Source organism: Buceros rhinoceros, unplaced genomic scaffold, assembly GCF_000710305.1.
Source record: "Buceros rhinoceros silvestris isolate BGI_N320 unplaced genomic scaffold, ASM71030v1 scaffold4348, whole genome shotgun sequence".
NCBI lineage: Eukaryota > Metazoa > Chordata > Aves > Bucerotiformes > Bucerotidae > Buceros > Buceros rhinoceros.
This window is the reverse complement of record NW_010428458.1, coordinates 1-25,034: the sequence shown is the minus strand read 5'-3', so window position 1 is coordinate 25,034 and position 25,034 is coordinate 1. Positions and strand designations below refer to the sequence as shown.

Below are 25,034 nucleotides of genomic sequence, written 5' to 3'. Positions count from 1 at the left end.
TCAGAGCAGAAATGCACACGTGTACTGAAAGGTATCCATGTCAGGCTGTTAAAGGAAATTAAAATAAATGAATATCCATCTGATCTGGCAAGCATATGAGTGGAGGAGTACTTGGTTCAGATAATGCTAGTAGTATAGTGGTTTAGAAGAACAAGTGGTTTCAGTTGCAAAGAGTCAGATATCCAACAGGCAAAAGCAGTGTGCATGTACCTGACAGGCCTAGGATTATGTACCTGATTACAAGGGTCTGAGCTCGGAAGTGGTACAGTGGAACAGGTGTTTGAAAAATACTTCGACTTGTTGCTTGGATTGAAGAGCCACCGCTATGCCTGTGAACGTGGAATTCAATTAAACGATTCAATTCGCCAGATGAAGTCTGTTGTGACTTCTCGCCAATTATTACTCAGCCAGGATTTGGTACGTTTGATCCTCCGTAAGGGTGTGCCAAAGCAGCAGGACTGAGTGGTTAAAGCAAAGCAAATAGGTACTACGAGTGTGGAGAACAATCTCGAGGACTTCAGTGGGTTTTGTGATCTGACTGGATTTTTCATTTGTGAGTTCAAAAAAAGAGCCTTGTGCAGAATCTCTTACCTTTGTGGTGATGCCTTCTTCCTTAAGCTGTGTGTTTCTGTGTAGTCCCATCTGTTCTCTGGCCTGCCAGTTACTGCACTTACTAAAACCACCTCCCTTATCTCTAACTGTTCTTTTCCTTTTTCTTCTTTTCATCTGGAAGTCTACCTTGATTATGCAGCTGCTAAACGAGTTTCATGTAAGACCTGTCAGCACAAGTGGGAAAACATAGCAGCTGAGAAAACCTTCTTCATGACAGAATGCTCTCTTATTGAAGAACGCCTAAAAAAACCAGAAAGGGCAGAAAATGACCAAGAGCAAAAATCGCAATTTTCTGTGGAAGGCTGCAGAATTAAACTCTTGTATAACTAACTTCTCACACCCAACTTTCCCAAAGTGGAAGCAGTCTTTAGATGAGTCTGAGTGTTTGTGAATTTCCTAGCAGAATATTGAAAATGTAGGCTACTCCTTGCAAAGTGAACCTCTTTTCTTCAGGAAGTCTCTAGGGTATGCTTTGATCTTGCAACACGTTTCTATCAACAGGTCATATATTATGGTTACAGAAGCATAGCTCTATCATAAAGAATTCACCAGCCTCAACTTGTCCAGTTATTTCAGGGGATTAGCAAGAAATACATTCTGTTGGGGGCAGGGCGGAGTTCTAACCTGTGTTGACTAAAACACGAGATTATAAATTAATTCCATGCTTCACCTCTCTAAGCCACTGTTGCATGGACATTTTACATACATTTGCAATAAAATAACTGAATTTCTTCTTTTTACAGTCTGCAGCATAATGTTCCATAAGTGCAATTAATTTCTATCTCAAATAGCCATTAATTATTCAGGAAGGCAGTATGATTTTCTTGTCATTTGCATTGCCTAGGATACTGGCCTAACAATGACTACTGCGTTCAGCAAGTACCATTGTGTAAAGGTGTGGAGTCATGCCCTTGTCTGATTGGTTCTTCCGCTAATGAGACCATGTAAACAAAAGTTAAAAAAGGGTATAAGGGGGAAAAATGGGGGAGGATGGGAGCTGTGCCTCCTGTACACAAACTCTGTCGTTATAAATAAAGACTGCAATGCAGGATCAAAGTAATGGCTGTCCCATAAAGAGCAAACAGTATTAACTCTTTTAGGAGAACATGTTAAGCTTTGTAATGAGTGGATTATACAGCTTCCCTCTCCACAGGGAAAGAACAAATCTCTCACTGACTTAGGCATTTAAATATGAAGTTTTAGATACTATTAGTAGTAGTGTCCTACTACTGGACACTTGAAAATCCTGATGGAAGAAACAGAATTCTGTAGTTTGTAACAATTCTTTTCTTTTTCTGCTGTAGAAAAAGTTAGACAAGAAATCTGAACTACTCCTCTGTGTCATTTATCATCTTTTAGCATATTGCCTGTTAGTCATCTTTCCTGTCTGTGAAGAATTCCAGGTTTTGCTTTTGTAGAGGTCTTCCATTGTCCTTAATTCCTCAGATCTCTGACCTCCGGACCTCTTTCCGTTTTTAGAAAAAAGTGTTTTTCTGTTGGACTGGTAAGAACAAAAACCAGTACTATAGGTAAGAACTTGTTTACTTAGAATAATTTTGCTTCTATTTTCCATCCATTTTGCATCATCTGTAATATATTCTTGCAAAGTGACGTGTATTGAGAAGACTGTCAATAAATTCTTCACAGTGATGCCTTGTGTCTTTCTGAGAGGTTACAGTTAATTTTAGGTCCTAGCAATAGGCACAGACAGCTCAATACTTTTTCCAGGAATTTCACTCCTTATCTGATAGCTGTCAAGTTGGAATATTTATATTATATGTTAGATATTCAACTAATCAGACTCAAAAACATTTTGGAGGTCATTGTCAACTTTAGTTTTGACAAAATAATTGCACCTTCTTGGCTACCTCCTTGTCTTTTTTTTTTTAAGCCTCAGGCAAGGCACAGTTGGTCTTTTATTCTTTTAGAAGCTGAATGTTCAATCTAACATTTAGTTTCTGATTTAGAAAATGATCTCGCACCCAATGATTACTTAATTGCCTTAATATGTTCTTTGTGATTATCTTTGAAAGTCTCAGCCTTTGACAGTCGCATTCATAGCAAGAATGAATGATTTGGAATGTAAGCTTTATCTCAAGTGACAACGTCAGCTCTATTTCAGGTGGCAACTCTGACATATACAGGTGGTTTAAGCTTTTGACACCCCTTTTTCCCTTTCCCCCTCCCCCCTTTCTTTTGCATCAGGGTGAAATACATCAGGGAGATGCAAAGGTAAAGTAGGATAATCTCAATGAATAATTTTCTCATTTTTCTGCTGTGACTCGAGACACCTTGAATGGGATTGCTGTCAATGTAACAGTACTTTGTATTATAGTGCATTCGCCTGTTGGACATGCTTATGACTTGGCTTTCCTGTGTGGATTTTTAAATTTTTTCAATTGTTAACTTTAAAATATGTCAAATCAGATATTTCTGCCTCCTTTTGGGTTTTTTTCTCGTTTACCCTCCTTTAGCATAAACTTAGATACTCAATCCATACTGAAAATTTTTAAGAGCCATCTCTTTACATCTAGTGAGTCGTATGCAGTGAGAAATAGTGCTCTTAGTACTCCCATCTGTCTCTTCCCCAAAGAAACATTACGCGGTGCTAGACTCATGGTTTACCTGTCTCTAGCAGCTGCGGATGTACCCATCTCTGTTCCGCACACTTCTATGCGGGTTCTTCTCTGGCATGGATACTACGTTAGCATAAACACACATACCTGTCTTTCTACACTTAGGCGTTTGCCATTCGTGTCAGCGCCCAGTCAGTGCCTTCCACCCGTAGGCCATGCACACACACGCTCGACTCACTCACCTCCAGGAAGTCAACCTTTGCACCTTGCCTGCAGCTGACTTAAGAAGTGACACTGTTTCCTTATGACATATTGCTCAACATGAAAGCAACGAGATTAGTTCTGCTTTTTGCAGCAAGAACAGGAGAGACATCGCTGTCAGGTACTGGTGCAGACTGAAATAGGTGAAGTGTCTCTGTGTGAACTTCTTGCTTTTTTTTCCCCTTGGAAGTCCTTGCCTGCCTGCTGGAAATCTTCTCCTCATCTTCCCAGTATATATGTTTGCAATGTATTTGTGTGTGTGTGTACATACATGTGTATATACAGAGAGAGACATGATTTATTTATACATGTATATATGTACCCACATATATAGCTGCATGTTTCTTGTTTGCCTTTAAGTTTCTGTCTTTGTCTTTTTCTTGTGTATTGCTTTGATTGTGTGGGGCTAGGGTGGGTATGTGATTCAATAACTCTGTCTTCACCGATTCCTTGTTGTAGACTATTGGGGAGAGTCTTATTACAGTGACCTCATCGACTTGCATCTGGGTGGTATGTATGGCTGAACCTCCTGCTGACACTAACCCTGCTGACACTCCTCCCTACCCCTCCCTTCACCTACTTCTCCCATCCTTGGCTCACAAACAAGAAGAGACAGCCCTTGCACATTACTGGCTGAAGCAGAACCCCTTTTCCAGCTCAAGAAGAGGAGATCCAGGGATGCTTCACAAACCATGTATAAGGCTCCCTCTTCTATTTTCCACAGTGCTGATTATTTTAAAAATGTAATTACTGTTTGCAGTCCAGCTGCCTTCCCTGCTAGCAGTGGAAGGCCATTCTGGTGTTTTTTGCTTCTCCTTTGCAATGTCCAATTCTACCATTGAAATCACTGACCAGCTCCCAAGAGCTAACAGCGCTGTAAAGGATTAGTCATGCCACTGCCTCCCTCTTCCCCTCCTGACGCTTGTTTACCTCTTCCAAAAAAGTCAGCGTGATGATCTAACAAAAACAAGATGCTCCCTCGAGGAACTTTGAACACTTGTAGATGACAGATACTACTTCTTTCTTGTTTTGTCTTTCTGTAAGGCCAGTAGTGAATCTACTGTTAAGAGTTCTGGTCATTTTTGCTGGACCTGCTGTTACAGTTTCCAGGTGGCCCAGTTTGCATCATAAGAAGCAAAAAAGTGGCTTGCTATGTTTTGGGGGTTTTTTTATATCCCGTTTAGTGTTAAACACGCTATACGCTGGGTTTTTTTCACTTGGTGGTTATAACCTGGTCATCACTCTGGTACCATGGCTCAGCATTTCTTTAATGTTACTTCCTGAATCCTTAGTAGGTGGATAACATTTGGGTTGCAAATGGCATTCGTTTAGTATTTGCCCATCTTGAAGATTAAAATTCCTTTTGCTATATTAATGACCCTAAATCTATTCTTGTAAAATAAACACATCTGTCAGCAGATCCATGAGAAAGCAAACTGCTGGGTTGCCTTGTCATTCGAGGGTCTCATTTCATTTGTCTTTCAGAGTGTAAAGTTGCTTCGTCTAAGCTGTGTTTTTGTTGAGGGAGTGCATTACAGTCCAGCTCTGCACCATGAAAGCTCTGCACCCTGTAGGCTGATCCAAGATGCATCAGTAGAAGTCTTCCCCTGATTTCGTTGTGTTCTGCATTTCGTTATTCAGATATAATTTTGCCCAGGCTTTTAAGTGTCATTTTTTTCTCCTCTTCCAGGGTGAGGCTGTCCCACATAGTGTCTATCTGTAGCTGTTGGGAATGAATGTAAATTGTCCTGGCACAATAGGCTTTTATTGAAGAACGTACACCTGAATTAAGAATATCCACCTAAATTCAAGTTTCAAAATGGAATACTTTTCTCCTTAGTAGACATAATTTGTTGCCCACTTCTCCTGTGCTTATTTTGATGTGATAGTCCTGCACTAGCCCTGTGCTTCATTCATTGTTCAGTCCCTCCAGCCTTCTTTTCTGAAGTGTCTTCTGCAGAGAGACTTTGAAACCTTCTTCCTAATTATGTCCACCAGGGCTGGCCCATACATGTATGTGCCTAGAGTAGGAGCTGTAAAAGGGTTGATGCTGGATTACGCTTAACAGACCCTTATCCCTATTTAATGCTATTTCCACTATACCTCTCCTTCCTCCTGCTTCTCCTCCTAATGCCTCTTTAGATTCAGCGATCCCATCAAAATCACTAATAGTGCCTTTAAGAAACCAAAATAATCTTTACTTAAAGGGACACTGTCACTGAAATTACTGCGTTGCAGAAAATCTTAATTGAAAATTGAATTTACTGTTTGTCTTTTTTACATGTTTGCTTTTTCCATGTCTCTGAACTCAGTCAGTCACCCCAGAGTGGTCATTTTTAGTCTTCTGTAACAGGCTGGTTTTATTTATATGGTGATCCCATCACTTGGGCTTCCAACAGTCAGAGACAAATCAAGTTTCTGCTCATCTCAAAAATACCTTTTTCACAACAAACTTTAAAAAAACTGTGTTGGGCAGTATCCCTTTAAATGCGATGAGCCAGTATAGCCTGCCTGGAGTACGTGGCTTTGTAGTATTGTTTTGTTGCCTATGTAATTTTCTTTATATTTGCTTTTGGGGCTGCCAGAACACTTTTGCCAGAAGGGATATATTGCTCTCATAATTGTCACTACTCAGGGGCAGATTTAGAGCTCAGCTTCTAAATTAACATGTCTGTGCAGGATGCTGCATCTGGGTGGAGCGCCATTAAAATCCCTGGAGCGTCATGTGGCTGTGTGATCCTGCTGAGCACTATAAACAGCTGGGATGGCTGTGCAGTTAATTATTCTACTGGCAACTTGTGTCTCTGAGGCAGAGGCATGACTCTTGAGTCACGCTGTCAGTAGCATGATAAGCAAAATTGCAAAGTACTTTGAAAGGTTTCTGTAAGTTGGTAATAATGTTTGCTCAGGGCATTAATTCATTCCGGATTTTCTTTACACTAACGAGAATTGTGATTCATTTAGTTGTTACAAATTCTGCAACAACTTTCTGTGAGGGGGTGGTTACTTCTGACATCCTTGTCAAATTCCATTTTGCAGGATTACAGATTGCTATCTTAACTACTCCCATTGCTCTGCTCAGATGCCATAATCCTCTCTTCCTGTTCTAGAATGTCATGTACCATTGCTGTAAAGCAGATGTTTCATTCAACGCTGCAGATGGTCACATTCCAATTCTGAGTAATTATTCCTATGTGTATATCGTATATGCGGTTATGGTGAAAGAACATTACAAAGATTGCAAAGTCAACTGAAACTAAGATTTTGTATTATGTTCAATATATCAATAGCTTTATAACCTTTAGATCACTGCAGATAACTCTGCCTCATGCCTTTATGGAGTAATTGGTAGCAATGCTAGGTTTTCATCCTCTGTGTAGATCCTCATGGAGAGGAAATGGGACACGGTCAGTGGATTTCACAGATGTTTGCTGGCAGCTGTAGAATGGTGAGACTCGAAAACACGGATTCTGAGCCAGATACTGGAAGGATATAGCACTCTGGATACACACTCTTTGTCCCTTTAATTCCTTCTTTCCAGACAGTCCTTGTCCTAATCCTGTGGTTTTCCATCCAAAGCTCCTTACCCCACTTCCATTCTCATTCTTAGCCCCAGGTTTTGCTTCTCAGGCACTTAATTTTAATCCTACCTTCTTGACAAAGAAATCCTGGTGTTCTACCTTTCAGACCTTCTGTTCCTCCCCACTAGCTGTTCCTAGTCTTTGATTCCTGCTCTGGTCTTCCCATGACTCAGTCCTCCAGTCTTAGTCCCGGTCGCTGGCCTTCTCCCAGAATTGCTGGGCTCTGCTTCCTCTTCTACCCAGCCTTATTCGTCTGGAAAGTTGTAGGTCGTATCTTCTCCACAAATCTGCCTTTTCCTTTTTCTTTCTCCTCTCTCTCTTCTCCTTTAGTTTGCATTCTTAGTCTCCTTGCTTAATTAGTCTCAGCCTCCGTTCCTCCTTACCCACCGGATCCTTGTCCTAGTCTGCTCCTTGTCTGCCTGTGGAAAGTACCTCTGTTGTTCTCTCTGTGTTCAAATGAGTGGCTTCCTTTTCCTTGCACCCAGCAGGGAATCACTGAGGAAGCAGCCGCACACTCCTGTCTTGCTTTGTTCTTGGCTTGAAGTATGCCAAGACAGGCAAGGAGGACGTAAGGAAGAGAGCTGGTATGTTTGACAGTGCTGATTTCAGACACGTGTTCTCCCTTCTTGACAAGAGCCTTGTGAACATCATGTAAATGGGGGAGGGGAAAGGGCGATTGTGGGGGTTTTAATTTTTTGCACTTTAAAGTACAAAAAGTTTAAAGCATATTCTACAACAACTTCATTTTTTATTAGCATATTTAAAATACTTGAGCTGACTATGTCCTTGAAAGTCTTGCAGATCTAACTCTGCAGGACTGACATCTGATGTACCCAAGTGGATTCTTGCGATTGGCCAACACAGCTCTCCTGGAGGAGGAGTGTAGTTGAAAGATAAACATTATTTTTGCTCTCTGCAGCTGCTTTTGACACTGCAGTGAATTGGTAACATGTTTTCTTTGTTGTAAATTTGGAGGAGGAAAGAGTATTCAATAAGCAAAATTTTTTTAACCTAATTAGAGTACTAGTTTGGTACTGGAAGCAAGGAAAATACCATTTACTTCTTTCTGCACACACAACTGCACACAGAAACTAACAGTCTTGGGAGACAGGGTCAGTGCAGGACTCTACAAATTCTGATTGCATTTTGAAGTGTCTTGTGGTCTAGTAGAAGCAGAAGACTTCTGTGCAGTCATTTGTGTGTGCAGTCTGCTCCAACGACTGATTTCCATAGCTTTCTTTCCCCTCCCTGCCTTCCCATCTCTGCCCTCTTCTGCTGGATAAATAAAGGTGTGGTTCAGTCTGCATGACAATTCAGTGGTCTGTGAGCTTTCCCCAGGTTTCTTCTACTGATTGTGCTTTAGAGGATATTGGTTTTGATGGTTAAGTCAGACACACTGAGTGATGTGCTTATGGGATAGTTGACAGAATCCTTCCCCTCAACTTTATAATACCTGAAGTTGTGCAGATGCTGTTCTCCAAGAGATGGCTTTCTGTATTCTTTCTCTTTCACGGTGCTGCTGTTGAACAACTTCACCATATAATAAAACTGGAAAGCTTTATTTTTCAGGACTTGGGTTCCTGACCATAGTTGATATTTAGAAGGTGAGAAAGAGGCTATTTCCTGTGGTCACTGCACAGTTTGTCTTACTGATCTCTTTTGGACTGATCCTTATTTTAAGCACCAATTTAAAATTAGAGCTTTTAGTCTGCCTGCTAAATGAGTGATAGAATTTGTTAGCAGAATGAGAATTTCTAAAGTGTCATGCTTTTAGCTTGTGAGGTCAAGTGCTCAGGAGAACTGGGATTAGCCTCAGAGCTGGATTTCCTGCACAGTATTGCTGATTTTCAAACTGCCTTGATTAGTCAGCAATATAGAAATCAAAGTCTTTGGATGCAAATCTTGCAAAGGATGAGATCCTATTTGGTATCTGTTCAAGTCATTTTGATTTGCAATCGCTCACCACTCCTCAGAAATCATCCCAGCTCTCACATCACAGGACATGGGCGAATAGAGAATGGGATCAATGTGAGCTTTAGCTTGGGGATAATGGTGTCCATACCTGAAACTTACTGCCGTGCTTCCTTCATCCTATTCAGTCATTTTTACTGCTGTGCTTCAGGTTATGCAGAAGTGTTACGTAGCTACAGGAGAAAAGGACAAAACCAGTCTGAAGTATTGCTTTTTTAAACAGTAGCTACGTGAAAAGTAGAAAAGATGACAACGGTCCAGTGTAGCTTATGTAACAAAGAACAGTGTACGGTGAAAAGGAACGTATATTTTCATAGTGGCTATGCAATTTCTGTTCCTCGTTTTGAAGAAGCTTTGGACCTATGGTATTTATTCTTGGTTTGGCTCTTGATTTCCACCGCTGTAGCAAAGTCTGCAATCTCTCAAGAGTACCAAGACAAACAAGGGTTGTCTTGTCATGGCTGCATGAAAGATTTCCCAGAAAGATAAAGGAAAGGCTTCTTCCAGGCAAGATAATTCCAGTCACTTCATTGATGGGATGTGGCTAATCTGCAAGGCAGAGCTTCTTCTGCCTCTCCAGGATGTTCAGCGTCCTCCTTTCCTTCACAAGCTGCAGCTCCTGGCTCCATACCAATCACACCACGTGCCCTCTGAACGCCTCTGCTTGCCAGCAGCTTGGGCTGCTCCCCTCTGCTTTGAAGGCTTTACACCCATTCAGAAAAGTTGGTCTATGGCATCGCAAAGGAACAATTTGTGATCAGTGCAGTCTGTTGGTGGATTTGCTTCTCTGGGAGGAAGAAAAGTGATAATTTTCTATCCAGAAGCTATAGTCACATTCAGACTCTTGCTGACAGCACAGAGGGAACCTAAGGAGTGAATGGTCACAGAAAAGGTTCTTCTCTTGCGCTTCAGCTCCTTCCAAAAAACCTGCTTCAGTGGGGCAGTGGGTAGCTTGTGTTGCTGCTGCCAGCAGCACTCTTGCCATGCTGGGGATGAAGACCTGAGTTGCCAGACCCTGCCTGGGTTTTTTTGGTGGTGGTGGAGACTTAGAAGGGAGGGGGTTGTTGTTTGGGTTGGTTTTTTTAATTTGCTTTTTCCTATCTGGCCCTGACTCCATGGCCACAAAAACTGTCATGCAGTGATGATCATGTTTTTAATTTAATGAGACCGTGAGGTGATTACTCTTCTCTAAACAATAATATCATAATAATACTATTTACTGTAGAATTACTAATGGCTTTGGGAGAAATCAGAAGAAAAGTATGTATTTCCATAATGGAATTGGACAAGTGATAAGGACAAGGTAGACAAGCCAGTTTTTAACACTGTATTGTGAAGCAGCGTGTTGTATAGTTCTCCTTTTTGATAGTACTGGACAAGGAGTTCAGCCTCTTTCCAGGATTATCTTTCAACATACATATACACTGTGAGAGCTCTTTCTGTGAAGTTGTATAGTTTAAAAAGTAACCTTGAAAGGAGTGTGAATGGTCTGATGATACATTCACTTCTAAAGTTATCAAATTATCATCTGGTGGAGGGAATGCTTTTTTCCATTTTATCAGGTGATTTTTTTTTTTTCCTCCTGGTTTTCTGGTTCTGAAACAGTTAGGAGGTTTTTTCTTGAAAGAGTTCATCTGATAGTGATAGTGAAGTATATGACATGGAATTCACTTAAAATATCGGTTACTGACAGTGAAAAATCTGTCTCCATTTCAGGAAATATATAAAATAGATTTTCTCTTAAAATTACATATTTCTGTTTCAGTCTGCTTGGGGTCTGTACGACATGTATCAGTACTCTTTATTAGCAAGGGTGGGGAGGCACTCTGCTTAACTATCACCTTAGGGAAGTGCTTAAAAATATTTTTTAAATTCTACTGCATGATACGTGCAATACTTGTGATTTCAGATTATGGCACTTTTTAGGGCATTATAATTTTCGCAGCTTTAGAGAACCATAGGTGGTAAGTTTTCAGATTGCACTTCCCTCTGTCCTTGCTGTTTAGGGCCTCCAGTACCTAAGAAAAACTTTTTAAAGCCTTGCTAATCATCCTAGTCTGGACATAAGTTGTTTCCAGTGATGACCATATAACCTTTATTCACTGATACAACTGTAATTTACATCTGGAGTAGCTGGAAAGGATCTTAATAGTACAGGTTATGTTCATGATCTCACTGAAAGTCAATGTAAACATTTCCAGTAGCAGGACTATTATAGATACCATGGACTTTGGAACTTGATTCAAGGACAGATTTTCCTTAGACAAGAGTTGGGAGGATAATATTTCTGTTAAAAAATAGGACAACTAAGAGCAAAGGAAGAAAACACAAATGCAGGGAGTGAGGTCTGTCTTGCAGTCTTTTGCTGTGTAAGTCCTGTGGCTTTTTACTGGAAACCAAAGATGCTATCTTCTCCTAGGATCAGACTATTTCCTCAACTGATCACAAAAGTTAGTAGTTTGTGGCCTTGTCATAATGGGATGAATGGCATTTTCATATACCAGGTATTTATTTTCAGATTAAATTTGGCAATGGGGAGTGCCTCACCAAGTCTTTATGTCCGTGGTTTCAAATTGATATATATATAGCTGTGTTTGAGTTGTCAACATCCTCCACCCTTCCCCCTTCAATTCTGAATGAAATCTCAAACTCTGAAACACTGAAGTGGATTTTTCTGTACAGTTAAATATCCATCTCCCGATCCCCCCAAAACTGTGTTTAGACCAAGTTCTATATAAAGCTTATATAGAATAATTCATGCTGAATAAGATAGGATGTTGAATAAAAAAGTGTAATAGGTATCATGCACTAAATGCTCTGCTTTGTGTGGAAGCTTATTCTTAAAGCATCCTTGTGGTTTGGGGTTTTTCTTGTTTGTTTTTGCTTCTGTAACCTAATCTGTGAAATGGAAATTCTAGGAGAAGAAAAAAAAAGCCCTAGTATTTTTTCATTTTAAATGAAGAAGTTGGAAAATTCTGAACAACTAGAATTAAGCTTCTGGTACTGTCAACTAATGCCGGTACAATGCTTTATTTGTAACTGTCATATGGCCAACTGTGGCACCTCTCCTAATGTTGTCCCTTCCGGCTCCCAGTACAGAGGTTTCTTCCCATCTGAGAAAGCCACGCTCCTCAGTCCCAGGCTTTGAAGCTGATGTGCACTCCCTCTTGCTCCAGTGTGTCCTCCATGTGCTGGTCTAGTTCTGTGATGGTCCCTTCTAAAGCCTTCCCGGTTTGCCAGTAGTCTAGTTCTGTAATGCCTTCTCCAAACCACGCATATCAAACTCTGCTGACTTCTCCAAAATAAGTGTTATTCTTACCATATTATTGTTGTGGAGTTTATGCCTTTTCCCAACACAGAAACGTGGCTGTGCATTGAGAGCAGTAAGTGTTCCGTTCTGCTAGCTCTGATGTTTCAGGTTCATCACCTTGCTGGTGCATGTGTTCTCTACTATTTATCTCTGTAATGTTAAGCACAGCTGAAAAGCAGATTCTCAGTGTTGAAACAGCTGAACCATTTTAGAGATGAGATATATTTGTCCTTCTCTGGGTAACAGAAAAGATGAAAAAGATTAAATAAGTCACTGAAACTAACAGGACTTGTAAGCTTTAAAATGCTTTGTGAAACGAGAATGTCAAGGGAGAGCTTTAAATTTCCTGTTTTAACTCTGCAAAGCCTTCAGTCGGTCATTGCCCCCACAACAGTCCAGTTGAGTACATGTGCAGTCACCATACTTGACACAGCAGATCCTGGCAGGCTGGTTCCACATTAATCAGATTCTCCCTGTGAAGTTCCCTCTCTGAAGAAATTATTTTCCATTAAAAAAGGACACTTTTACCATCAGTGGATGCTGCCATGGTGATAAGAGCATGGTCCTGATAAAGCTTTAAGGTAGGGTAGCTGCTTACAGCTGGTGTCTTATGCATGCAGGCGAGACCTTTTGTAACCCCGCTTGAAATTTTACGTTTATCAGCAGGAGTTAAATATTCATCTCTGCTCGACCTGATGTCTTGTTCACAAACCTTTCGGTGAAAGACCATGTGATTGAAAAATGTGTGTTAGGAAAAAGTACACTAACAATAACCTCCTGCCTGGTATTTGTACAGCTCAGTAAGAGTTCACCAGGACCTCAGCCTACCTCTTACCCATTTTCTGTGCTTATTAGGGACATTATTCATCTGTAGACTGTATCCCTTGTTTCTGCTTCTCCATTCCTTGTATTTTTTCTTTTCTTTTCTTCTTGTGTTTCCTTTCTTTCTCACTCTTATGCTTTTTGTCCTTTGCTTGTCTTTTATTTCACCCCTTTCCTCCTCTTCCGTTCCACTTCCAAATTCCTCTTCCTCTCCTGCCTCTTCCTCTTCCTCGTTTGGTCCTATTGAAGTTGAGCCCAATGCCGGGACACCACGTCGTAGACCTCTCTCCTTCTGCCCTTGCTGTGCCCATGAAGGTAACGTAACCTCACACTCTCCCCATTCTCCTTGACCACAGCTGGGTTGTCATAGCAGCACTAGTCAGCTAGTGACCACAAGGCCCTCAGCCCCATTCCCAGCCCTTTTCTTGCTGTGTCCCCAAACCAACCTTCTCAGTTGCAACCTGATAACCAACTTCTCTGAACCTGTGACAAGTTATTAAAGGTACAGTATCCCTTTTGCTAGTCCCAGCTGTGCTAGGGAAGGTGTAGTGAGTGGGAGGGATACTGGGCAGCAGCGGTGGGAGCAGTAACATCACACTCAAAAGTTTCCATTTTCATTTGGTGGCTTCTGTTTCTCTATTCCTCCTGAAAGATGTTTGGAAGGTGGGGTAAGGGAAAACAATCTGCTTCCTTAAATACAGCTTTTTAATTAGTATATATGGATTAAAGGAATACTGTGTCTTTGTAAGGATTGGTTTGCAAAAACATCCATGAAATTTAAAAACCCACAAACCTGAAGCTAGACCAGTTTTCCCTCATCTGTCTTGCTGAGTGCAGTATTTATCTGTCCCAAGTGGAGTTTGCTGTAGAGTTTCCATTGCCAAGGCATGGGGAAGGGGTCGTTTATGTGTGTTCATGGTGTAATTTTGCTAACCACTTACTCTGCTTTCCATGGTGCTCCCTCACATCAGCTGTCAGTGCTCCTTCTCCGATCCTCCCATTATTCCTCTGCTCATTGGCTGTTTAAAAATACTTACGTATTCCATAGGTCAGTAGCATTGGTTTTTTGGTTTTTTCTTAGAGACATTTGTTTTCTACACATCCTGGCATCGGAAAGGATGGGGAGACTTCCCAGTGTTTTCATGGCACCACAGCACTGGACATCTGCATGTACGGTCTCCCCGTCCTGTTGCCACGTGGGCATATTGTGCAGAGATGCTCAGAAAGGAATGCTTGGAACTGAGCAGCACACTGGTACAAAGTCCACGGAGCCAGAGGCTCTTAGGGTGGTACAACAAGGTCTGCTGTTCCCCAAAGGTCTGCTATTCTGATTCTCCAAAGGCAGGTATTTTCAGCCTAAGCTGCAGTTCAGTAGGAGCTGTTGGCTCTCCTTTTGTCTAGCTCCAGTGCAGCACTTCGCTGAGATCCTAAGCATGGAGGCAGGGCACAGCTCTGAATTAACTTGCCATTCTTGTGGTATTTGTGAGGCATTTCCCAGGGTTTGAACAGTAAGCTTGCTGCTTGATTATTTTTGGCATCAAAATGACTATTTGAGAGTTTTCACTTTTGATGTAGATAGTATGTATCCATAATAACAAACTTAGAGAGGGATGTTAGTTACTTTAGGATGCCTAGGTTACGTGTGGTGCAAGCTCATAGGCTGCAGCAACCTGAACGTACTGTTGAGCTTGATCTGAGGCCTTGCTCCTGCCTGCACTTCCACGCAGGCAGGCACACTGCCAGTGTCCTTGATGGTGTCTGATACCAGTCACAGCATTCATTTGCAGGTAGTTCAGTGAGGAGTCAGTGTCCTAGACCAGAGGATTGCTAGGAGGCGCTTCCCTGGAAGGCTCTTGCATTTGATAAATGTCAACAGAGGCTTTGGGAACAGCGTTCTGCAATTTTTTCCACATAACTCCCGATAGATATGAGAATCGTCAGTGGACTACAGAGTAAGTTTAGGAGTTGGTTTTAAAATAAATGGAAGGCCAACTTAGAGTTCTGTACTAGGTGGCCAAAGCCCAAGGTATTTTTATTCTGCTTTGGTATTAGCAAATGTGTCTGGGGATTCTTTTTCTTTGCAGCACTGATATGCAATACGATAGAAGTAGTTTCTGTGTTCACTGTGCAGAGGGGTTCTTAAAGGTGGATAGATACCTGTGGCTAGGAGGAGCAGTCAGAAGAGACTTATTCAGATACTGAAAAAAGAAAAGGTGTTACTTCTGGCCAGAACAAGAAAAGATTGAGGACATTTCTTCTAACTGAAGAAAATAAAGGTAAAACACATAGAGTGGCAATTGAATCCATTTCTGATGGGCATACATTTAAGTTGCTGGCATGAGGACCTATAAAGCTCTTCTAACAAAAGGAAAAGTTAAATACTTACGGGAATCCAGGCTTTGTGCATTAAATGTGAGGAAGAAACAAGGAATCACAAGAAATTCAGAAAGGAAAAAAAAATTGGGCTCCAAAGAGAAGAGAATCCTTTTGGAGGTGACTTCCACTCTTCTGTGTGCTCTAGGCAAACTAAATGGACCCGTCTTGGGAGTGCTCTGGCAGCATCTTGCTCGGCTTTCTTTGCACATTTTGCCCCATTGTTGTTTTTGCAGTTTGGGCTTGTAAGGATTGCAGGGTGTTACCTGAAAATTGACCAGGTTTCTTTTTTGGCAGGCATGGGTAAGAAGGATGATCCCAAGCTGATGCAGGAGTGGTTCAAGCTGGTACAGGAGAAGAATGCCTTGGTTCGCTATGAGTCTGAACTGATGATATTGTGAGTGAATGTGCAAATCTTTAAAAGGGGGATTATGTTACAAATGGTATTGGAACATCTGTCAGTACTGTCTCCCCTATAATGCCTGGAGGTCAGTGGTCTCTGAGGCTGATTCTTGGCTGAGATATGAATCCAAGTACATTTCAGAAGAGTGGCAGAAGAAGGAATAATAGCAATAAGGAATGAAAGATCCAATTATTTGTGCACATGCAGAAGTAGGGCTTTCTGTTTAAAACTCTAAGCCCTTACCGAGCTGTTCGATTCAGTGGCCACCTTTGCCATGTGACCCTCTGCCTGTAGGCCCCAGCACCTCTCATTTGGGCTCAGATGATAAGGCTTTTTTTTTCCTGTTAATGAAATTGGGAGCTTTCTCAGTCCACATGCTGCAAAGTCACTGACATTCGCTTCTGACTACATCAGCTGACCCAGGCAGTGTGGAGTTTGATTGTCTTAGTGCCTGTGTCAGAAAAGCCCCAAGATGTTGTCTGCGCTGGAATCTGAAAAGGTCACTTTGTCTTTAGAGCAGCAAGTGTCAGGAGATACATAGAAGTAAAGTATAATTTTGCAGATTTGTTTGTTCTTTCACACTGTTTTAGGTCTAATCCCACCCATAACCCACTCAACTTTCTGTATTGCACTTTCTAGATGAAGATAAAGAACCTGAGATGCTGAAAGTACATTAAATATTTAAAAAATAAGTATCTGAGGTATTTTAAAAGTTGTTCCAAAACAGATTGGTAAAATGCACAGCAGATACCTAGAGGGGGAACAGAAACTGAGGATGGATACAAAGCAATGTATGGAGTATTTAGTATGCCCAGAACTTGGATTCCTGATGTTTCCCTTTCAGCGCTCGGGAGCTAGAACTGGAAGACAGGCAGAGTCGATTACAGCAGGAACTCCGGGAGAGGATGGCAGTAGAAGGTGAGAGCAGAAAACATCTTGTAGATTGCATGTGTGTATTTCTAGCCTTGTGTGTGCTGACAGGTTTTTTTTATACCTCTGTAGATCATCTGAAGACAGATGAGGAGCTCTCAGAGGAGAAGAGGATCCTGAACGAGATGCTGGAAGTAGTGGAGCAGAGAGATTCTCTTGTGGCTCTTCTTGAGGAGCAACGGCTTCGAGAAAAAGAAGAAGACAAGGACTTGGAGGAAGTCATGCTTTCCAAAGGTTTTAGCTTGAACTGGTCCTGAGATTAACCCATTACCTCGGCTGGTCTGTGTTGTCCAGTTGGCCTACACTGAGTTCGCCAGAATTACATGGATGGGAAGATGTTGAAGGGGAAACCTCTGAAGGGTTTGACAGCATGCAGGGATTCGGTTTGAAGCACTCAGAAGCCTTTCGATAAGTGTGTTGGCTCCAGAAGCTTAAGTTTTACATGTCTGCAAGCTCAGCTGAAGATAATGAGTTGAGACTGTGGAGTCTCCTTGAGGTCCTATACAATGGACCGTATTTTTGTGTGTGTGGTAGGAGAGGAGTAATCCACGTGTGGGGAAGGAGGTTAAGGGAAGAAGTACCCTTAACTAAACTGGATTTATGGCAGTCCATTCCTTTCCTGTTTTGACTACAGCAGTTCTAATAAAAGGGAGGGAAGTGGCAACCCTCTCTGGAAAACCACAGCAGCCTGTAGCAGCCTATCTGGTGGAGTCAGCTGTCCAAGAGAGCTCCGTAAGACCAGGGCAACACCTTCTTTGCTTTAGTCTTCCTCCCCACCAAAGAAACATGCAGTTGATCATTATGCATGGATATGAAGAAATATGAGACGGAGAAGATACTACTAGTACATGTGATGGAACTCTCTGCCTCCCGGTTTTTAGAGAGGCTTGGGCATCAAAGGACTTTCTCCCTATCATAGCCTCCTAAATCATCGTTTCGCTGTGGGGAAAAAAAGGGAGAAGAGGAGAGAGGGAAGATGCCCTTCTGCTTTGCTACACACTGGAGAGACAGCTACTGCTGGCCTTAGTCTTCATGGCCACAGCTCAGAGGCTGGTGGGCTTCTTTCTTCTGTTTTTGTTGTGACTGTTTTGACACTGGAAAATACTGACTGTGGGACAGTGGTAAGTGTGTGCTGGGGCAGGAGTGTTATGAGGCAGCCTTCTCTGGCTGTTAGGCCCCTGAAATGGAGAAGCCTTTAAGTGACTGAACCACCATTAAGACTTTTCAGTGTTCTGTTTTGTTTTTTTTTTTTTTCCTCTGTAATTTGTTTTTGCACATTGGAAACGAAGCTTATGACCTGCCTGGGCCCTCAGTCACTTTGACCCTTTTATGTCAATTAACTTATTTTTTTAATACTTGAAAGAAGATTCATTTTTGTATCTTTTAGGAAAAAAAATGGACGAGTGCTGGGTGTGTGTGCCTGCTGCATCCTACAACTTCCACTTCTAAATTACTGGACGTTGTTACCTGTGGCTATTTATTAGTGTTCTTATTAATAATTTGATTGTTACACATATATGATTGTGGAGGGAGTGTTTTAACTCTATTGGAGAAAGACACTACTGTGGATCGGTCCCTGCTTCACAGCAGGGGCAGCCTTTATGTACCCACAGATGCATCCTGCCCTAGGAGTTTTCCTTTATGACAAAATCCTGCACTCCTGCACACTCAGTTAGTTGTAAGAATCTATTTGCGTTCCTAATATACTTTTATCTTCTGTATCCCAGATTTCCTGTTGGACTAATAAATCTATAATTTATTGAAATTTTACATTTTTATAGCAAGAAAGTCAAAACTGTGAGGTAGAAATATCACATATCTCTTTCTCACTGAAAGAGGGGACTCTTACACTCCTGAGATACAGCTAGAGGGACTTACATGAAAACAAAAGTAGCATGTCTCCTGCTGCATCCCTTGGAAGAAGCTCCTTTTGGCTTAGCTAGTGAAGCTGCTGCTTTTCAGCCAGGAGGGTACTCGTTGTAATCGTATGTTAACCAAGGAGCAGGACGTGCACTGAGCAATTCAGCACCATTAGCTGTTTGACAGAGTCCCTGAGCACACTATGTCCTTAACTTGTCCCGCAGAGCTGAAATAACACTTTCTGTTGGGTACGGGTCCCATCCTTAAAGTGGTTTGTCAAGAGGTTTCCCCCTTTGGGATGCTGAGTATGTTCTTTTCTTGTTAAAGAAGTACTGAGCCTGCTCCCTGATGTCTTTGAGGCAAAGTCCTCCCATTCCCAAGCATATTCCTACTGACTCAGCTTGAACTTACGCTCTTGATTCAAGGCACGCAAGTAGGGCTGAACATGCTTCAGTCTTTTGCCCCAGGACAGCAGTTAGCATGGTTTCTCGCTGTTGGCTCTCTACCTCCTTCAAAGAGGTCTTCTGTAAGCCAGGGTCTACGATTTGAGTTCACCTCTGACTCAGGAGCATACCTCGGGCTGAGGAAGAATGGGTAGGACTGTCCCCAGAGGCTCTGAGTGGTGCTGGTTGATAACTGTGGAAACAGGTTTTTTCCACCTCAGAGTGTTCTCCCTTTATCCCCCTTCATGTTTTCTGCTGAGGCATTACACATTCAGTCCAGATGCTCACGAAACCAGCTGCAGTGCTGCTTCGTAATTGTGTATGTTAGCAAGTGGTACCTGCTATACCAGCATCATGGAGTGTTGGCTTACCAGCGGGATGTCCATCAAGCAGAATTCCTCCCATTTGCCAGCTGCACTATCAAATTGGCAACGGTAGTTTACACAGTCTGCTTTTGAGGGGCCAGTGGAAGCTGGAGAGGAGGAGGAAAGAGGAAAGCTAGATACATAGTTGACTGTAAACTGCCTTGTGCAGAGACTTGGCCTCAGTCCATTTTGTAGTGCACTAGGTATATGGACCACAACTATCTTTTACCAACAGATCATTGAATGTGAGCTGTACTACGGAAAGAAATCCTGAAGAAGAAATACCAGATTACTCCTTTTCCCTTTCCTGCTGGGGGATGCTGGCCAGATCTTTGCAATGCCGAAGAGTGACCACACTTGAGGGTGTCATGCCCTGCTGCAGGGGAAAACCGCATGTTCTAAAGGCCTCCAGCAGCCAGAAGGAAAATGAAGAGCCAACAGTGCACAGGCAAATTAATAAAAAATACACAAAAGGGAATGTTAAAAGGCCTTTTTATATCAAAAGGGTTATAAAAGGCACAACTTGCATTTGCTGTTCAGTTGCACTTTAAGAATATGACTTGCATATCAAATACTGGGGTTTTTACTATCTGAATATTTTTAATTCAAATTTTATATTTTTAAAGCTGAAGAAGGCTCTTGTGACCACAAGATCGCTTATTTGTATCGGAATCCAAGTAGGATGCTCTAGCTCTTTTTGCTGCCCAGGTGGGCAGCAGCACAGGACTCAGCCATGCACATTCAATGACCTATGTCTATTTTGTGTGTGAGGAGAGCGAAAAGGCCCTTACCTTCCAAGACGTGGGCATGCAAGGGCATCCGTCCTCATGTGACATGGTCCGTAGCAGGGGCTGGCCGTTTCCTCCCTGCACTAGGTAGGAGGAGAGCTGAGCTTGGAACCTAACCTGTGTTCGTTTTGAAATGGGCACACTGAGGATGGATGGGGCAAGCACTTCAGCCCCTTACAGGGGTGGGAGGAAACACCCAGGAGGCAAATGGGGATGGGGGAGTGAGGACTGCCAAAACAACGAATCTGCTGTTTTCACTGTACAATATTTTTTTAACTGTTCTGTTCCTTTTAACCACGGTTTCATTAAGACTCATAAATGGCTGTAAAATCCTGAACTTCAAAGAACTAACGTGTGGAGAGGTGACGAGACATTTCAGCTCCAACTTCCAGATATATTCCTTCTTTCAGTTAATTAATTCGCCATGGTCTTGCTAAGGCATGTTACAAACTGCGTTGCTGAACATATTTTAGAGCAAACCACAAGTTTTAAAAGTCTGTCCTTCTCTCTAGCAGTCTCTGCATTTTATGTAAATATTCGTTTGTATGTAAAGACACCGGTGGATCCCTGGGTTAACCCCACGGTCAAGAATCTGAGTTTTGTGGAATGCCTAGGCATCTCTTAGAACACGGTGCTTGCATAGAGCTAGTCACCACATTTGTGTGTGCTCTGGTGGTTTTTAATATTTTTACACATCCTAATCCTGAACGTTATGAAGTATTGTAAGTGGTCTAGACTGCATGATCCCGAGCAGCTGGCAGTTCCATTTTCTTAGCAGCTGTTCCTAAAATGTTCACAGCTACACCTTCTTTGGTTAACATTCTTTTAAAATGAGTTTTCAATTAAGTGTTTACACCAGACACCAGTGGATGAGAAGGGTGCTGGATTATAAAAAAATCTCCTGTGTGGAAAACTGAAGAGCCACACTGTGGCTTTATGGGAATTTCAGTCGTGACCGTCTGCAATAAAGAGAACTCTAAAGCATATAAAAACCAGCCTGTATATAGTTCACAGAGAAAGAGATCGCTGGCTCTTGACCATCACAAAACAGCAGCTATGAGAAGTTTTACACAAGTCCCTGCTTTTGGATTGCTCGGAGTACTGCTATAGGCAGGGCAGCCGGGCAGATGAGGATGTCACTGAAAGCAGATGGGAAGGGGAGGATGCCACGTTCTGATGGCATTGCAGTAATTTCAATACTCTGTATCTGTGCATGCATGCGTGTGCGTGTGAAGTCTAATCCAGGTGAAGGGATCCGCCTTGGCATCTTCCCTTCAGTACGAAAGTGAACTCTGATATTCAGATTGTTCGAGGCTTTTACAGTTGGCATGTATGGAGCGTTAACAGAAAAGCATATACCCTACCTGTAAAAAACCCGACTCTGTTCCAGCCTGTTTTCTTTTGTTTGGTTGTGTTTTATCATTTGTTTTTATGCACACTTGCTTTGTTGGTGTTGAGATTTTAGCACCTCAGATGGCCAACTGAACTAAAAAAAGAAGAAATAAAGTCATTAATTATTTTTTTCTTTTTGTTGGTGGAGTTACCGTTTGTTTCCCTTGCGTTCACTCCCATGGTTGATGAAGCTCCCAGGCAGCTGGGAGCTAAGGGAAGGTGATCTTGAGATTAGATAAAAACCTAGGTGTTAAAGGACCTGACTTCAGTTTCTCCTTTTCTGGAAGACTTGGAGCCTATCTGAATTATCTGAGATAGAAACAAATTGATCCCAATACATGGTCCTCCTTTCTCCCTATTTTACATTATTTCTTCGGATCCTCTGTGAAGAGAAATTACAGTAAGTAGCCAAGAAGGGGTGAAGGTAAATAGAATTGTAGGAACGAGGACTTCATTTCTGAATGCTGTAGCTCACTTAGCCTGCAGTACTAGCACGAACATCTGACGCTGGTACGGCTGCATTTAGGAAAATAAGGAGCAAATGCTATCAACACCTCTCTCCTGACTTTCTGTGTTGTCTTAAGCCTCCACCACTCTTTGCCCATGTACCACCCACACTGTGCCAGCTCAGGAAGGTTAGTGCAGCGATGTGCAGCTCTGGAGCTCTGCCGCATGAACAGACCAGAAGGACTCAGAGGTTTGACCTCAGCAGCTTGTGTGTCAAGAAGAGGCATCTTGTCTGAGTATCTCCTGCTTGAAAAGGGTGGAGCCTTTTCAGCCCAAGTGGGGGGTGCAGGGTTCAGTAAGCGTCAGGAGCCTGAAGCCCAGAGGATGACATTCAGTCAGCAGCACAACAGCAGATGTGGGAAATCCCAGCCGGGGAAATCCCAAACAATGAGTCTTATCTTCCCGCCCATCCAACCCTTTTCAAGACAAAGGATAAACCCTGGGGTTCATAAGGTGGGTGGATTAAAGCAGACCTATTATGGCAGCAGGGGGGAAGAGGGGCCTCGGATTTCCTCTTCCGCAGATCATGGCCTGGAGGCGGAGGGTGGCAGGCTGTGCTGTGGGCAGCAACACAGCTCGCTCCTTCCTTTGTACAGCTCAGTAGGTTGGCAGTGTTTTAGGGACATTTCAAACCCCGTAATTCTTCCTGTCTGTTTGGTGTCTTGCTTTCAAACAGTAGTGGAAGAAAGCTGCTGTCACCCAGCAGGGATCTCCCCGGTGTCGAAAGGCCACTCTGCAAGGATTTCTCTCTCCCTTTGGTGCCAAAAGAGAATGGATCTGTGGAAAGTGACCACTAGATGCCGGGAGGCAGGAGGTCATCTCCCATCCATAGCTCATAAGAACAGGCTTGTGACTCTTCACCACAGCTTTTTAATGCCCTGCAAACTTGTTAGCACCTGATCTCAATTAGGGGCCCAGAGGTTCTGATAAGGATGGAACAGCCATTCTCCTAAAGAGACCTTCTTGTATCTCTTGCTTTGGCAAAGAGCTACACCAGCCCTGGATGGAGGGCCCGCCAAGATGAGCGGGGACACACTTCCTGCACGGATCAGCCACGTGTGCGTAAGAAATAACACCAGAAAAAGGCCCTCTAAGCAAAGCTCCCTCCTCAGGAGCCCACTGTGGCGGCAGCTGCTGCTTTCGGTTTCCATCGATACTGAAAGCAGCCTTCAGCAGCCTCCAACTCGTTCTGCACGTGGTGTCTCATGCCCTCGAAGTGGCCTCACCCACCCTGTGCTGTTCTCCTTGGCACGGAACCATGACCTCTCCCCAGCTCCTTGGGCTCAGTCCCCAGGTAAGGAATAGCAGGGCAGTTACTGAGTTGGGAGCGTGAACGTGCCCTCGGCTCTGAGGAGAAGCACAGGAAGAAGAGCGGCAATGTGCTCCCTAAGTAACCCCAAAAGCCTTGTTTCGGCTGCAGAAGATACACGTTAGACAGCTACTCGGCCTGGATAAAGACAATGAATGTGACCTGTCAGGAAAAATAACTAGGGGGAAGCCGTGCCTAACACCAAGATCAAAGAGCAGGTGAAAAACCTGGCGTTCTGGCTTTCCTTCATGTTTTAACAATTCTTGAAAAGTCCTCACTGTAAGTGCTGTGACAGCCACCTACGTTAGCTATGTGTGGGTTTTTTTTTAAGTCCAGCATATAGGAGAATGCAAACCTAATGCTGTAAGGACACTACCTGGCCACACATCTCTCCAGGAAAAGCATTCTTGAAGGAGAGTCCGTTTAAGAATTTGAGCAGGGCCCAAGCACATCTTCCTCCTTTAAATCCTAAGCATCATCAGCAACAGAGCTGTCACCAGAGAAAGGATCCTACAGGCGGTAATGGTTGAAAGCAACACTGGTGGCATGTGGCTGCTCCGCTGCATCGCAGCTGGTGGCATCCTCCTGGAGAGCCAGATGGAGGGAGGGGACCTCTTGCTTCATTTTGAAGCTATTACTCAAAAGAAGCGATGAAGGATGACCCCATTCCTTAGCATGCATCCTCTTACTCAGCACTCAAAACAAGGACAGAATCAAAACTGTCCAAACCAAGCTCTGGAAAAAGTAATTGTTTTCCCGTGGTATCTCAGCCACAGCGTAAATGCCTGTGGACAGCGAGGAAGTGGATAAGCGAGTATTTCCAAACTTGCTGAGTATGTGGTGCTTTTCTGCGTCTCAGACACAGGAATCACGTGGTTTCCTGTAAGCAAAAGATAAGATCGCATATCTTTCTTATTATTGTTATACAACTATATCTTTAGAAATGCAGAATTCTCAGAAGAAATACGTACACTTCGGCAGAAGGAAGAGAGAGTATGCGTTTCGCCTGGTTGGCGCCAGCAGCACTGGCTTTCTACGACCAACCTGAACAGTTTGAAAGAACAGAAACTTCTCTTTGGTTTCCTGGAATTTACGAAAGTCGGTGGATACTTCTGTGTGACATTTTTGCCCTACATAATTCCCAGCGAGATGCCACCCAATGGGTTGGCCAGCACGCGGCTCCAGCCTGAACCAGAATTGGGTTGGTCTTCGTTCTGCAGCACCCCAGGCACTTTTGCACGCTCTCTGCAGACCAGCCCCTTCCTGATTCAGCACCCTTTGCCTGCTCTGCGTAGCCAAACAAAGGCTGGAAGTGGCACCGTGACTCGGCGTGTCAGCAGGAGGAGCGAGCACGACGGAAAAGCTGTCTGTCTTAAACACAAAGTCAGCATTGCTTTGAACGAAACTAAGTTAGAGCTGTAAGGCTGCATTAGTTTAAGCAGAACTGCGTTAAACCCGTGAAACCGTATTAAATGAAAGCTAAATTTATCTGGCAGGGGTGTAAGTGCTTATAAATGGGACACGAGGAGAT

The 25,034-nt window shown here is 42.9% G+C and overlaps 1 protein-coding gene across 3 annotated transcripts in view; it reads left to right on the top strand.

Moving 5' to 3' along the window:
• The window catches only part of MICAL3 (microtubule associated monooxygenase, calponin and LIM domain containing 3), a 106,641-nt gene extending 88,974 nt beyond the window's left edge, over positions 1-17,667 (top strand). Inside the window, exons 33-36 of one of the 3 annotated variants that reach the window (XM_010142261.1) lie at positions 13,383-13,448; positions 15,804-15,903; positions 16,754-16,827; positions 16,912-17,667. In XM_010142261.1, coding sequence (XP_010140563.1) covers positions 13,383-13,448; positions 15,804-15,903; positions 16,754-16,827; positions 16,912-17,096 — 425 coding nt within the window. In that variant the 3' untranslated portion in view covers positions 17,097-17,667. Of the gene's footprint in view, positions 1-13,382; positions 13,449-15,803; positions 15,904-16,753 lie in introns of all 3 variants that reach the window. The other 2 variants (XM_010142262.1, XM_010142260.1) reach the window with 2 other exon arrangements.
• Positions 17,668-25,034: the final 7,367 nt, after the last annotated feature.